This window comes from Ammospiza nelsoni, chromosome 6, assembly GCF_027579445.1.
Source record: "Ammospiza nelsoni isolate bAmmNel1 chromosome 6, bAmmNel1.pri, whole genome shotgun sequence".
NCBI lineage: Eukaryota > Metazoa > Chordata > Aves > Passeriformes > Passerellidae > Ammospiza > Ammospiza nelsoni.
Window position 1 is genome coordinate 36,908,632 of NC_080638.1, and position 16,453 is coordinate 36,925,084.

At 46.6% G+C, this 16,453-nt stretch overlaps 1 protein-coding gene and 1 long non-coding RNA gene across 2 annotated transcripts; one reads left to right on the forward strand and one right to left on the reverse strand.

Moving 5' to 3' along the window:
* Positions 1 to 787: 787 nt before the first annotated feature.
* Positions 788 to 9,491, reverse strand: LOC132074655 (uncharacterized). The gene is made up of 4 exons (XR_009418624.1): positions 9,168 to 9,491; positions 8,669 to 8,749; positions 5,787 to 7,540; positions 788 to 1,006 (listed from the first exon to the last, which is right to left on the reverse strand). It is a non-coding gene; the product is annotated as an uncharacterized LOC132074655 (long non-coding RNA).
* Positions 9,492 to 11,162: 1,671 nt separating this feature from the next.
* Positions 11,163 to 13,546, forward strand: FOXG1 (forkhead box G1). The gene has a single exon (XM_059475420.1). The coding sequence runs from the start codon at positions 11,185 to 11,187 to the stop codon at positions 12,562 to 12,564; it is 1,380 nt and encodes a 459-aa protein (XP_059331403.1). The 5' UTR covers positions 11,163 to 11,184; the 3' UTR covers positions 12,565 to 13,546.
* Positions 13,547 to 16,453: the final 2,907 nt, after the last annotated feature.

Here is a 16,453-nt window from a genome sequence, read left to right on the forward strand (position 1 = left end):
TCGGTATAAACTTTGAGCCTGATTCCAGTGGAAGTACACAGAACAATATTTTCCAGGCTTTTTGTCCCCGGTTTACAAAATAACACCTAAAATCGAGGTTGCACCGTGGGTCGTTTTACTCAGCCTTTGTGCCAACGCACCTCTGCCTTTTGACTCCTCACTGTATAGTTTGTACACCACCCCCCTACCACCCTCCCAAATTTTTCAAAGCCCATTCACATCACTGATCTGAAGTAGAAAGAAACCAGAGCTACTTTGTTTTACAAGTGCGGGCGAGAGCCGCCAGGGCAGGAGAGACCCTTGGGAGCCGGCAGCGAAGGCGCGGTCGGACCGAGCTGCGCTCTCCTCACGGCAGGAGGGACGCGCTCGGACCGGCGTGGGGTCCGCCCGGCTGTGAGCACGCACACACACACCAGGAGCAGAAATTTGAAGACTTGTCGGGGCGGGGGAGTGAATAAAAATTGAAAATAAGAAAAGAGAAAAAGAAAAAATCGTTCGGGGTTAAACCCGAAAATAGCAATTTTTCAAAGCCCCCTGACAGAGGAGTCCTGAAAGTTTCTTCTCGCTCTCTTGGTATTTTCTGTAGTCTGTAGTTTGTACTGGGCTGTTGGAGTCGCGTCATGGAGGGCACATGCCATTCCCAGGGATCTGTGTTTGTGTGGTCAAAATGGTAAAGGGCACTCTCGTTACTTCGATGGGTTTCCGAGCTCTTGCTGGGCTACGGCTAAATGGCACCTTTAAGTACCGAGATACGGGGCAAAGGATGCATTGTAAGAACGGGTGGGAGTATGCTTGGCATAGCTGACATTTATTGAACTATCCAAAATTTAAAAAGTTAGTTACAGATAAAGAAATGTTAGGTGTTCCATGACACAATTGTCGCACGAACTGCCTTCAATAAATTTGTTTTGTTTTCAGGGCTGTTCTGCAAGCGTCTTCCACACGGTTGGTGGAAAGGAGAGATCTCATGGGCTGTTCTGCATTTTCAGAGACGATCAAGTCAATCCTAAGAGGGGGGGGAAAAAAAGTCGCTTTAGAAGGAGAAAAACTGCTGCTTCGGAGAGTTCAATGAATTATTTTAAATGCCGTATCTCAGAGAAAAGGCCTCCTATAACAGATTCCTAGATGGTGTCAAATTATAATGAATTGAATCACAAGAAGCAATTACAAAGCAAATATTGTGATCGGTGTTGTGGGTAAAATCGGAGCCGGATTTATAGAGGAATATTAACTCAGATTTTTTTTTTTTTTAAATCAACATTGATTAGAATGGTGTTAAGCCTAGAGACCTCTTCCTGTAGATGGCGTCCTTTGGGTACTGAGTAATCAATAATAGTACTGTCATACTCAGGAGACTTTATTAAGCTTTGGATAGTAAAATAATTAATATATTTTTAGTTATATTTTTATTGAAATTTAAAACCCCTGGATTTATCGTAAGCAAAAGTGTGTTTCTCCTTCACGTGGATGCAAATAAAAACTGTTTGAATAAATAAGTTCTTTCTGAACATTTTGTTGTCAAAGTGTTAAATGTCCCCGTCATTTTTATTCAAACACTAACATGATTACAGCCAATTATATATTCACCACTGTTCTTTATTTTAGAGTAATTGTACTTGTCACTAATAAAACAGAGACATAATGGATCGCTACTGTTCTGAATTTTAAAGCAATTTTCTGTAATTTGATTGAATTATACATCATCTCCACTACTTTTTTATTTCTATATTTTGAAATCCTATTTTCTTGAAAATTGCAGTTCTATTCCTGTTTTGTTGATCCTGAAGTAACGAAACCTTCTGTAACATTTATAAATAGAGCCTCGTCCCTTTTGAAATGTGGAAAATCATTATTTCAGTCCCAACATACTGAAAGCTTTAGATTGAAAATCCGAAAGTCCAGAGAAGTGCCTAAACCAGACCGTTGGCTCAACACGCTGTCCTTGGAAATGAGAAGCAGAACAAGCAGTGAGGAAAAATTCTCCAGTGTGCATAGGAAGGATTGATGAGTTTACTGCAATGATTTGAGTTTCCTGGGGCTCAAACATAGAAACACTTCAAGACAAGAAGTTCGGTTGCTAGTATTTACACGGAAGAAAAAAGACACGGGGAAAATACACGCCATTTGCATTCCTGAGGAAATTTAGAGCCACTATACTGTCCGTATGTTCTTTTAGGCAGGCGATTATAGGTGAGAAGCCCAGGATTGACTTGGCTGTCTTTAGGAACAGACAATAGAGAGGCGGAATGATACAGAAGTATATGGAGATCCCGTAAACACATACACAACAGTGTGGTGGGTTATTCTACTGCTCTTTGGGTTGTTTCTCTGGGAATGAGCTCTCAGAGGGCTGGAGTTCTGTTGTTGTTTTCCAGAGCCGAAAGCATGCCTTTAATTTAGCAATTGTATCAACCATCAACGCGGAGAGGTATGATCTGCGTTGTCGACAAACACAAATCAAAAAATGATAAAATGATACAAAGGCTTTCACAAGTTAATTTCATCTGACAAAACACGTGCCCACCACAACAGATAAAGTTGAACTATCGTTTGCAACCCGTGCGATTGCGTAAAAAGGTGTTTTTTAAGTACAGTCAAACACGAATGTTTTCTCCATTACTTTGTAAGGTAAAGCTAAGGGAAGGTGCAGGAATGAGCGGGTGGCTCACTGTGAGATGCTTTCAGTGAAGCTCTAGCGGGACACGATACCGACCTTCAGTGAGAACCACGCTTGTTGCTTTTGAGGATTCCTTCTTTAGTATAGCCACAGGAATTAGCTTGAAGTCGCCTCGGAAGGCAGAAAAATAATAATAAAAAAGAGCTATTTTTCGTTTAATTAATTCCAAAGTGTACAACGACTTGAGAGACTTTTCTCTGCCCTTTCATTGATGTTTGGAAATTAATGCGAAAATAAAGTGTAATGTCACCCTCTGCAATATTCTGCTAGAAGACAAATGGAAATTACTTATTTGTTGGAGTTTCCGTAGCTACGGCATGATTTCATTACTTGGTGGCGTGTATAGCTCGATTATAATAAACATTGTTTTCTAAAAACTCCTAGGAAACATAACCTCAGTGTGTGTGAGCGTCTATGCGAGTGCCTCATCTTAAAGATGGAGAGAAGAAACCACACCAGGGGGATGCATTCCGGGAGAAATCTTTCTACGTTTTTCTTCTCCGCATTGTCAATGCCGGGAGAGTCTGTCTGCAGCCACTTCGTTTTCTTGGTCATACTATTAGCGAGGCAAAACTACAAGACCCAGGCTTTAGCGAGGCATGGTCCGTGCTCGGTGGGAGGGACACAAATGGGATTTAACTTGTTGCCAGTCATTTTTGTGTGTTTGTTTGTTTGTGCTGGTGCTTTAAAAGCGAAACAAATTCCAGAAACAAAGCGGGGGGGAGGGGGAGGCTGGGGAGAGAGGGAGGAGGAAAACAAGCTCTATATAAAAGGCATATCATATTAAAATAATACATGGACACACCCACTGGTATCAAGGGTACGATATCAGCCCTTCCCCAAGAAACTTATTTCTAAGTGGTAGCGGTTATAATCATCCAACAAGCCCCTTGCCATCACTCCCCCCTCCCTCCGCTAAAGAAAGGAAGAATGAAAGAAAGAAAACATGGAGACCACCCTGCCTGATATAAAAAGTGTTCAGAACAAGCTACACAAAGAGGCACATCCTGCGAGCCCTACTTGTGCCAGGACACCAAGGAGCGAGCAGGGTCCGCTTCCCGAGCAGTCATTGGCGCTAGCGCCAGCCCCACCATCCCGACACCCGCCAAGCGCGGCTCCGGCCGGGAGCGGGACCGGCACCGCCTCACGCCTGAGCCCCGGCACGGGCAAAGTCATCAGCATCCTCACTCCGGGGCTGCCGAACTCCCTCCCTAGAGCGGCGCACGGTCCATTGTGCCTCTCTTTCTACATCGGGCATTTTGCTGCGGTGACAAGGGAACCCCGGGGCGGGGGAAGATAGGAGGATAGGGGAGGAAGACGCGCTTTTGTAGGCCCTAAGAGATGGATCCGCAGCTGACCCGGCCGAGTCCGAGACCCCGGCGGGCCGAGGGCTGCGGCGAGGTGCGGTGCGGGGACTGGGCCGCGGCGCACGGAGCGGCGGCGAGCGGGCAGCGGCGGGCGCGGCACGGCCAGGTAGGACGGGCGGATGGGCACCCCCGGGCACCGGCGCCCCCCCGCGCCCGGATGCCTTTGGCGGAGCCAGGGAATGGGAACAGCGCTGCGAGAGAGACCCTATCTGTCCTTCTGCTGAGGAAGGGGTGGAAGCCGGGGAAGGGGGGCGGGTGGAGGAGGGGGGAAAGGGCGTCTTTTCTCTCGAGTCACCGAAAAACTGCAAAGCCAGATTCATGTGTCATTTGCCAAAGATTACGTTTATAGGAGGCTGAGGAGCTTTAAAACAACACCAAGAAAATATTCCAGCAACAGTTTCTTAGGAGTCAAAGAGCAGCTAAAGGTCTTCTTCAAGCACTACTTGGGGTGTGTTTTGTTGTTTTTCTTTTTTCTCCCCAGGTCCCCCGTATTTTATTTCACATTCTTTGCTTCAATATCACAACGCCGACAAAAGCACCGGCCTAGAACCTTTTAAACAGTAAACCCAACAGAATATAAAATTATGTATTTAAACCTCGAGAACAAACAAGGTTTTTAAGTTTTTCATTTCTACCTTGCATTTTATTATTGTCGTCTGCACAACGCTGTGGATAACTCCTAAAGGATATTTTATATTTTTGTTTGATTTCTGAATTAAGGAGAGCTTTCGTTACACAAGACAGACCTATTGCCTATGCAGCTGTAACGGCTCTTTTCTGCACACTGGCATATAAAATAATAGCGATATTTAGGATCTAAAAACCCGCAGGTCTTCAAGTTGGCAGTGAGTATAAAAATATTCTGTTCTGAAAAATTCTGGCAGTGGCAGCTGAACACAAATCTAGTGGATGCTCTACACCGCCTAGATAGGCTTTCTGTGGATAGTATTCTACAGCTACAGGAATAAATAAATAAAATCTTCAGCCTTTAATTAAGGCGATTTAATTCAGACCTCTCCACTCCGCGTAGTCGCCGTGGGAAATGTATACTCCAATGTTTACTCGGATCTCTTTCTGTCACTATTCTGTCTTGTTTTACGCTTACGACATCAGCAAAGCTTTCTGGCCCCTACAGCCATTGTTTCCCACTTCGACGTTCTGCGTTCAACCTCTGCCCGCCCAAGAAACTCCCTAAAGTTCAACAGGAGGGGAACTCAGTGCACTTAGTTTATTAATGTCATTGTTTTAACGCTACCTCTCCTCTAGTTGCTCAGGCTTCTCTAAGGTATACAGTGCCCCGCTGGCGGTTCCTTATGGTACAGTGCAGCTTCTCAAAAGATCATCAGATGGAGAAATTTAGCTCTTTTTGAAACATTTAAGCAACTGAGCAATTAGTTCTGAATGGGGTGGGGGGAGGGAAAACTAGAAAGCTTAAATAAGGAGAGCAGGGGGGAGAGACACAATACAGCTAGCCCAAAAACAACAGGGATGTGTATGCATGGGAGGAAAACTTAAAAGGTTTGTATTTAAAGTGTGCTTGCAAGGTCTTCGGCACAATATGTGCTGCTCTCCTTAAAGGGGCACCGAGTGCCAATAACCATTAGTCATCCAGTAGGGACCTTTCATTACAGATTTATCTTTAGGTGGAGTTCCCCGAAGGGAACATAGCTGCGGATTTCAAACCCGGTCCAGTTCCAGTCACACAGTGCGTACCTGCTTCAATAGAAGGGAGAGATACTTACCAGAGTTTCGGGAGTGCGCGGATAGCACCAAGGTCTCTGCAGTGCTCCTTTCCTCTGCGGAATACTATCTTGCATCCGAGGCAGTTCCCAGTCTATATTTGATATTAACAGCCTCAAATACGAGGCTCTCCCATAGACATTTTTTTCCAGGGTTTTCAAGCAAATTTCTCGGTGCCACAATGTTATGATGGAAGGATGCTGAAATGACAGGCCTCGTAGACGCTTGTCTTAATCATCGGCTTCTTAATTTAGTTTTAGTGCTGTGGTTTTGTGTGTGTGCGCGTGTGTGTCTGCGCTTGTGTGCGCGCAAGAGAAGCCTCTGACAACCTGCAGCTTCCTAATGACTGACGAGGCAGGGCTGCTGCAGCAAAGTAACACTTCCCTGGTGTGAAGACCTCTTACTGGGAAGTTTAGTTCACTACTGTTCTCGCAATCCTAATCGTATAACTTGTAACTAAAACCCAAGGAAGAAGGATATAGCATGCTAAATAGACTAACTTCTAATCACTAGAAGCTGTTGAGGATTAACTGGATGCTGACTAGAGGCGGACACCTAAACTTAAATCTACAAATTCAGAGAGAAGTCTGGACCATTGAATGCTGCTTCCTCTCCCTCTTTGCCTCCATTCATCCATCCACCTTCAGTCCCATTCACCCCTCTTCAAAATGTTTGACTACCTCTTTCTCTTTGTTAGCGCACTGCTCCATCCCCACTCGCCATGCCTTAGCAGCAGGGTATCAGTATCTGCTGAGCAGTCCTTACCTTAATTGCCCAGGTAACCTGGAATAAATAAGGCAAGGTTATAGTCAAGGGGGAATAGAATTATATAAGCGTACATGGAGGCATTTACTGTACCGAATGTGATATTACTGATTGTTAAACCAAAGTGTCCGGACTCGTTTCATGGAAGCATGATGCCATCGAAGCGTGGTTACTAAATACCCTTTCTTCATGGCTGAAAAAAATCTCATTCATTTCTTAAGCTGTCAGTACATTTTAGCAGCTTAACTGCCTTGAAAGAGCCCGAGAGTACAGAGCCACTATACCCGTGTGAAGGGGGATTGAAGGCTGAAGCTGGGGCGGGGGGTGGTGCAGGGGAAGTACGCTATATGCATTAAGTGTACATTGGAGAGGGTCTTTTCTTCCTTTGGCCTTTAATTTAAAAACGAAATAAAAATTAAAATAATAATTTTAAAAAAAGGTAGGGGGGAGGGCGGGGGCAGAAAAGTATGTGGTTGAAACACTATCCCTACGAGTTATACCCAAGAGCTGCACGGAGATCGCTGTTGAATGGCACTTCAGCCAGGAGGTTTCAGCTCAGCTATTCAGCCCCATCCTGACCCCTGAGCTGGATACTCTCGGTCCATCCCCGCCGCTCGGTTCGGTGCATCCGCAGCGTCGACGAACGCGCAGGTGAGGCACCATTCACACTCTGCAGAGAGCGGCTCCCCTCTGCACACCCACCCGTATTTCACAGGGCTGGGGCTTGTGCACTTCAGTTCCATGCACAAGCTTCTACTCCAAACACTCCACAAAACCTTCCCTGTTAGAAAATCCTGCCATGAGGGACTTTCTTAAGAGAATTCGGGTTTAGCCAGAGCTGAGCAGCCAAACCTGCTGCTCATGCAGTGCCCCGATGCACAAAGGTACCACTGAAGTGGAGTCGTGTTCGGGGCAGAGCTCAGGAAGGAACTGGCGTTGCAGTAAGACTCCTGCATTTCCAATGTAAATAGTTTTATAAACGATGCCTTTTCTGCCGAAGGAGAGAGAGGAAAATAAAAATAATTAAAAAAAAAAGACTCGAAAGTTTAAGTCCAGCAGAAATTATAATTATAATTGACGTGGCTTCTCTCACATATCTTTTTCTCTCCCGTAAACAATGAATTAGTCTTCATGGACGTAGAAAGAGATGTACTACATATTGGACAAAACATTTCCTTTTTTGGTAGAACTGTATATCCACAGCATTAAAATATATATATATATAAAAATCCTAAGTTTGTGCACAGAGTTTTATTCCTCAGCCGTGACAAATGACCAAATGTTAAATCTAGATCATCAAATGTTTTTAAAGTGTGCTTCTTGCGATGTTAGCCTTTTGCTCAGAAATGCAAAAAAGATAAAACTTCTATTTTCTTCCCTGCTACATTTTCATCCCTGAGCATAACACAAAGTAAACTCAGCTTTGACCTAAGAAACACCTCAAGGCATTAAAATTTCAACAGGCAATGTCAGTGTTACATTAAACAAGAACTCCTCCAGTTCGCTACAGAGCTGGGATTTGAATAAAACGTTCAATGTTAACAAACAATACACACGTTTGGCACTTTGTGTATTAAATGGATCAAAGAGATTTGATAAGGCACAATACACCATTTGTACAGACCTGATTGAGTTAATATAATATCAGCAAATTTTACAACGAAATGAATCTGTTTCTTTTCTTTGTGTTTAAAACCAGCACAGATTACAAATTTTAATGATCTGAAAATGTTTGGTATACAAAATCATGCTTATTTCAGTATTAGCAAAAACACAAGAAATTTTTCAACACAAACACCCAGCTGTGTCTATTTTAAAAGCAGTTCAATGACAGCTTGCACTTATGAGCATGCAATCAGCTAATTTCGCTTTTTTTTCTTCTGTGTTAATCAACACTTTCCTTCCTGCATATCAGAGTACAAATAGTATAGTTACTCCACATCAGTAAATGTTTACGTAACCTGTCCTTTCTCAAGAATCTGGTTACACCGAATCATTACATGCTAGACCGAGTAGGAAAACGCACTGGGCCCAGCCACCCTAATGGGATCCTAGTGCACCATAATGACACATATTAGTTAATGATCATCATAATCATAATAATATGCAGGAAGCTTACCTTTCCTCTTGCCCCTTGCCATGGTAGAGTCATACAATATCCTCCTCATTGCACTCTTCGTCAAGAAATCCCATACATTGACTTCAGTGTTGAGAAACGAAATAATTATAAATTGTCATGATTCAAAAAAAAAAAAAAACAAAAACCAAAACATACAACCTGAATTTCTAAAAAACCCCCAAAATCTAAAACTACACAACAAACAAAGGAAAAAAGAGTGGTTGTTGATCATTAACTTGTGTGTGTGTCAGTAGCAACCTGTTATGAAATTGGTTAAATAAATACAATTGTGGTAAGGTCATTCGAGGTTAATCCAATGCCCAGAGTTCATGGCATCCCCAATTGCAATTGTTTATTACCGGCCCATTTTACTTGTCCTCGTTATTTACTCTCTCTTTCCCACACTAGCTTTTCCTCCCTCCCTCCTACCAGACATACACAAACACATATATAAAACGCACGTCTGCACAGAACTACATTCATTGCATTGTGCTCTAACCTGAATTTCCTTGGGATAAGTTGTTTTAGCTGGGGTTGAGCTGCACGTATTGTTTCTACAGAGCATCTTTTCCTCCAGCACAAACGTGAAGCAGCTTAACGCGCTGCTAGAGGTTTGCCACAGCTTTGGTCTGAATGCGATCAGCACGCTCTCTGTCCATCCAATTTCCCCTTCTCCTTTCCGAGAAAGAAAGCTGCGCGATGTATTTCACTTTGTTTTCCGCTTGATTTTTTTTTTGGTTTTTTGGGGGTTTTTTTTGTTTTTTGTTTTTTGTTGTTGTTGTTGTTGTTGTTGTTGTTGTTCCCGTGCTGACAGTAAAAAACGATAAGCTGTGGACAATTAATACCCAACCCTTTGGTCCCGGCAAAGCGCAGCCGTAAGCCCGAGCCTGTATCACCGCGTCTACTTGCGGAAAGCGGTGCCAGACCCTTTCCCTGCCCCAGGAGAACCCGGCCCGCTGCCGCCCGCCCTATCCCTTCTCCCACAAAACGAAACCCCGCGGAACTCAGACCCCGCGGCCGGGCCCACGGGCCGGGCCGCCGGGAAACCGCAGTGTCCATTTCATGGGCTACCAACGCCAACATTTATTTTGTACGCCTGGCGCGCGGCCTGTGCTCGGCCGGCTCCGTCCTGCGCGGAGGAGGGGCCGGACGGAGCCCGGCGCCTCCCGCCCGGCTCTGGCGGCCGCGCGAGGGAAGCGGCGTCCGAGCGGGAGCGGCGCGGGGCTGAGAGGGCGGCGGCGGGCAGGGAAGCGCGCAGCCCGGCTCCGGCCCCGGTGACACGGGGCGAGCGCAGGGGAGGAGATGGGCCGCTCGTTGCCGAGCCTCCCCACTCACAGTCCGCAGAGCGGCGGGCACGGCCCGAGCGGGCCGGAGCAGACCGTCTTTCCCCGGCAGGCCGCGGGCAGCGGCCGGGCCCATCCCGCCGCCTGCGTCCCCTCCGGACGATTGTTTTGTTTTCTGCCTCGGCAAAATAACAAACAGAAATAACCGGGCCTGGGAAAATAAACTCGCCGAGCGACTTCGGCGGGATCCGCAAAGTAGTACCTCCGCCGCCACCGGTGTGCCGCTGCCGCTTCACCCACCCGGCCTCCCACCCCGCCTCCTTCGTCGCCAGAGGAAGGGGCAAAGCGACTCGTGGCGGCTTGAGTCCGCCGGAGCGACTAGGGGAGCGGGCGGCCGGGCCGGGCCGGGCCCGCCGCCGCGGGACGGGCGCGACTTGTTCGGCGCGGGGGGATTTGTGCTCGCGGCGGCGGCCGGGGGGGGGGCACGGGGCGGGGGGCGCGCGCACCGCGCGGTGATGCGCCTCTGCGCCGGTATCCCTGCGCCGCGGGAGCCGCGGCGGCGGCGGGGGCGGGGCGCGCGGGGCGGGGCGGGGCGGGGCGGCGCGCCGCCATTGGCCGGCGGGCGGGCAGACGCGCGGGCACGCCGCCGGCCCTGATTGGGCGGCCGGTGGGAAAGGTTAAACCAAAAAATGTTTTACAGCCCCGGTGCGTGCCGGCAGCTCTGAAATTAATTGCGGCCGGGGCGGGCTGTATCGCCCGTCTGCCTCGCTCCGCGCCGGCCCGCGGCGGCTGCTGCTCCCTCCTGCCTCCCCCTGCGCTGCCGTGCCGGGGGAACCGGGCACCATGAAGTAGCTTTTTTTTTTTTTTGGTGTGTCTGTGTTTGTGTGTTGTTGCCTTTTTTTTTTTTTTTTTTTTTTTTTTTTTAGGTTTCAGAAGGTTTTTTCCTTTTTTCACCTTTTTTTTTCTTTCCTTCGCTGCGACTCGGTTCGATTTTTCTCTGATCGGTGATTATTATTACCATTATTTTTTCCCTCCCCGGCGGTTCCTGTCCGTGCTACATGACTTGCCAGCGCTCGAGACTGCGGTCCAACTGCGCTGCCGCCGCCGCCGCCGCCGCCGCCGGTGGTGCCGCCGCCACCTCGGCCACCGCCGCCGCTTCGGCCGCCGCCTCCGCCGCCGCCCCGCGCGCAGCTCCCTCAGCCGCCGCAACTTTCCCCCTCAGACTAGTGTGTGATGTTGGACATGGGAGATAGGAAGGAAGTGAAAATGCTGCCGAAATCCTCCTTTAGCATAAACAGCCTGGTGCCCGAAGCCGTCCAGAGCGACAACAACCACAGCAGCCACAGCCACCACAACAGCCACCACCCCCATCACCACCACCATCACCACCACCACCACCACCACCCGCCACCGCAACAGCCCCAGCGAGCGGCCGCAGCCGAGGAGGAGGACGAGGAGAAGGGCCAGCACCTCCTGCCGCCCCCGACGGCCGCCGCCTCCGGCGCCCTGGAGGTGGCCAAGGCGGACATGCTGGCGGGCAAAGGCGAAGCGGGCGCGGCGGCGGCGGCGGCGGCGGAGCTGGAGGAGAAGGAGAAAGCGGCCGAGGAGAAGAAGGGGGCGGCGGAGGGGGCCAAGGACGGGGAGAGCGGGAAGGAGGGGGAGAAGAAGAACGGCAAGTACGAGAAGCCGCCGTTCAGCTACAACGCGCTCATCATGATGGCCATCCGGCAGAGCCCCGAGAAGCGCCTCACGCTCAATGGCATCTACGAGTTCATCATGAAGAACTTCCCCTATTACCGGGAGAACAAGCAGGGCTGGCAGAACTCCATTCGGCACAACCTCTCGCTCAATAAGTGCTTCGTCAAGGTACCCCGCCACTACGACGACCCGGGCAAAGGGAACTACTGGATGCTGGACCCCTCCAGCGACGACGTCTTCATCGGGGGCACCACCGGCAAGCTCCGCCGGCGCTCCACCACCTCTCGGGCCAAGCTGGCCTTCAAGCGGGGCGCCCGGCTCACCTCTACCGGACTGACATTCATGGATAGGGCAGGATCCTTGTACTGGCCTATGTCCCCCTTCCTCTCCCTGCACCACCCCCGGGCCAGCAGCACTTTGAGTTACAATGGGACCACGTCCGCCTACCCCAGCCACCCCATGCCCTACAGCTCAGTGTTGACTCAAAACTCCTTGGGAAACAACCACTCCTTTTCCACGTCTAATGGGTTAAGTGTTGATAGACTAGTCAATGGAGAGATACCTTATGCCACTCATCACCTCACAGCAGCAGCTCTGGCCGCCTCAGTGCCGTGTGGCTTGTCAGTTCCCTGCTCCGGCACCTATTCCCTAAATCCCTGCTCTGTAAATCTCCTAGCAGGACAGACGAGTTACTTTTTCCCCCATGTTCCTCACCCTTCAATGACTTCTCAAAGCAGCACTTCAATGACGGCCAGGGCAGCCTCCTCCTCCACGTCGCCACAGGCGCCCTCCACTCTCCCCTGTGAGTCCTTAAGACCTTCTTTGCCAAGTTTTACAACGGGACTTTCCGGAGGACTTTCTGATTATTTCACACATCAAAATCAGGGGTCTTCTTCAAACCCTTTAATACATTAACATCCATTGGATCAGACTGTAAGTGAACATTTTACACACATTTGCATTGTAAATGATAATTAAAAGGAAAAAAAAAAGCAAAACAAAAAAGTCCAGGTATTTTTTATTAAGTCCCCCATTTTCTGTACGTTTGTTCAGTCTTTAGGGTTGTTTATTATTCCACCAAGGTGAGGAGTGTCAGCAAGGTGCAATGTGGGGAGATTGCATTGTAGACTATGAAGTTTGGAAGACAAAATTATAGTAGAATGTGTATCTAAATAGTGACTGCTTTTGCAATTTTTTTACTCAAATATGATAAGTCTATCACTAAAAGCCGCCCGATTCTCCATGTTTGCAGTATTATAAGTTATCATGGATATGTCGGTGGGTGCAGACCTTGAAAGAAAAAAAAAACCAAACCAAACCACTAAATTTATGAAAACTATAAGAAAACCTTAAAACATAATTTGTATTTAAGCAGAATTAGTACTGAAAAATGCCCAAGATCTACTTTTGGCCATTTATTATTTTATTATTTTCTTTACCGAATTGCTTTTTTTTTTTTTTTTTGTTCATTTGTTTGTTTGTTTACTTTTAGACCAAAGATTGGGTTTTAGAAAATGCACTCAGTGTACGAAGTAATTTAAAAAAACAGCAACATTATTTCAGTTTTCAGCACTGCCCGTTCAAATTAATCAGAAGGGGACAAAATTAATGATTGCCTTCAGTTTGTGTTGTGTATATTTTGATGTATGTGGTCACTAACAGGTCACCTTTATTTTTTTTCTAAATGTAGTGAAATGTTAATACCTATTGTACTTATAGGTAAACCTTGCAAATATGTAACCTGTGTTGCGCAGAAGCCGCATAAATTTGAGTGATTGTTAATGTCGTCTTAAAATTTCTTGATTGTGATACTGTGGTCATATGCCCGTGTTTGTCACTTACAAAAATGTTTACTATGAACACACAGAAATAAAAAAATAGGCTAAATTCATATATACTTGATAGTTTTTTTGTCTCTTTTATTAACCCTGATGTGGCAGAGGCTTTAAAGTTACAGTGAGATCAGAGCGCTGCTTATTGCACAGTCCACCATTTTTCACATGCTCCTTTCTTTCTCCCCCCGCCCCCTCCCATGCTGTCTTTAGCTGCAGTATTTTCAAATGTAAAGGATCAGGGTATTTAATCAAACACCATGGCCAGTATTTCGATGTCCATTTTGGGGCAGAACTCTTATAAAGTCTGCTTAAAAATTGTTAGTAGGAGGTATGGTGTTTTACTAAAATCTGACTTAGGCTGAAAATGCTTAACATTGCATATGTATGCAAATATACACACATACATATACAATTTAAGTACATAAGCACACATTGGGAAAAAGGCCAAGGTGCATTATTGTATAGGTACGTGTTCTTCCTGCAATCTCTGAAATGCATTCAAAGTCTTATTGTACCGAAAGAAATTAATTTCGTCTCTATGATGACTCGAGACATATTAGCAAAGGATGTGTATGTGTGCGTATACACACACACGCATCAGCTATCATATGCTCGTTTGACCAAATTTAGCAAGCCGTGGTATGTGTGTGTATAAAATATAACCCTTATCTTAGAGGAGCGCTCTCCCGGAAGTACCGGGGCTGTGTGTATGGATGTGCTTTGGTGCTGCGGGCCCCGTGGCTGTAGGTGCTGCGGCAGTGGCGGTGTTTTTTGGCAGCGGCCCGGCGCTGCGCCCCTCGGGCCGGGCAGCGGGGCAGAGCCAGCGCGGCGAGGTGAGGGCGCAGCCCATGGCAGGGAGGCAGGGCGCCGGGCCCACGTGACGCCCTGCCTCGCATACCGATGTTCGAACCTTTTAGGGGGTAAAAACAGCCCACCGACCAAACAAACAAAGGAAAAGAGTCAACAAACCAAACCTGCGTGGATGCGCTTACATGTAAAGTTTTGCAAACCAGCTCTTTTTTTTTCTCTCGGTGCCTGCTGAAGCCCAGTAACTCACGCGGGCGTCCCTAAGAAAGCTGCTTTGCCCGGAGAACCGATCCACTGGTTTTGAGGGGGCAACGCTGCCAGTAATTTTAAGAAGCATTTAATCCTTGAAAGAATTGGTGTCTTGATGAGTTTAGGGAAGCCTATAAAGGCCACAACTCTTGAAAATAATTAGAAAACTTGTGCAAAAGGTTTAGGAACTAATTGGATCCCGCGGTGAGTCCGCAGAGGACAAGTTGTTCATTTGTTACGTTTGTAGCCCAAACTGAGCTCTGCAGCAGTGCAATAAATCGGCGACTGCTCACAATAGGCCGAATGAAAAATAATCTCTAGGTCGGAGATGTTATCGCAAACGCTTTAAAGAGCTTATCTTAGAAAGACAGAAAAGAGGAAGAAAAAGAAAAAAATGCCGGGGGGATGAATAATGAAGCAGTGGAAAATCTGAATTCTTGCAAACAGTGTATTTGTCGTGCTGAAAGAATAAGGGGAGGAAGAGGGAATCTCCTGAAAATAAGTAATATATAAACAGATGCAAACAGATCTACAGGAAAGAGAGGGAAGTGAAAGGTTACGGATGAGAGATGGGACACCCAGCTTTGCACTGTGTGGGGGAGAAGGAGAGAACTCTCTGATATTCTTAGCTTTCACTCTCACTCCTGCAATTCAAAATTAATCATCACTATGAGAAAACGATTGCTTTGTTTAGGGATGGAGAGATGATACCACCACTTGGAAGCTCCTACCCTCCCCCATTTTCTTGACTCTATTGTCATTAAAACAAGTGATGCAAAAATACAAAAAAAAAAAAAAAAAAAAAAAAAAAAACAAAAAACAAAAAACAAACAGACCTCTTTTTCAACAAAACTATTGGAAATAATAAAATACAATAGGTGTGATTTAAATTCGTGAAGCCTAGAGACCCCATTCTGTGTACTAGTGCCTAAACAACTTAAAAGAGAAGCATCTGCTGCAGCTGACAAAGAAAATGATTTATTATTTACCACTTGCAACTGATTGTATGCTGTAGGAAATCCAATAGCGCATATGTAAAGTATTATTTTGTTTGCAATGTAAAAAAAAAAAAATCTGCTGCCAGTGTACTGAAGGGAGGAAAGAGACAGATCAGGTTGGAGGAAAGCACAATCTCACCATGTCAGAGTTTGAGGTTGGCTAATAAGCATTAATTAGATAAGCGTGATGCATAATAATTCCTGGAAAGGGTAGCCTTGATGCATGTCTCTCCAGACTTAGTTTAAGCCAGCACTCGTTCCCAGAGCTCTCCTTTAGGCTCGGCGTTGCAAAGTGTTGCCTAAGGAGTTCAGGTGCCACAGACTTTTCCCTCTTTCTCTTACACCAGGCGCAGGGGTGGCTGCTGAGCTGGTAATTTATTCACTTTTCCATACACGTTACCAGGAATCAGACTATTTTTGTAAAGGAAAAAAATAAGTACAGCCCAAAACAAAAATAAAATAACACCAGTAAATCGAGAAAGTTGTCACGGATTGTGTCAGGACTGCTAAGGCCCCAAATATGTCTTTACCTCTGCCTGCTCCTCAGACAGAGGAACCCTTTTGTTCGCTGAGGCTGATCTTTGGCTTCAGGCTCGTTCGGCACTGAATTCGAGGTGCTGGTTTGTTTGTTTTTCTTTTTGTTGTCGCTTTATTGTTGGGGGGGGTTGGTGTTTTTTTGGTGGTGATGGGTTTTTTGTGGTTTGGTTGGTTTTTTTTTTTTTTTTTTTTTTAGGGGGGGTGGCTTAGCATACAGTATTTCTGTTATCTGATACTTGTTTCCGCAGTGGTTTATATGTCAAATCCTCAAGCTAAGCCTCTAGGATTTTTTAAACATGTACATATCTAGAATGATGCAGTGTCTTAGCGTCGTTTCTTTAGCGTTTCCTAATTTAGAGTGTTTATGGGGGACGGGCG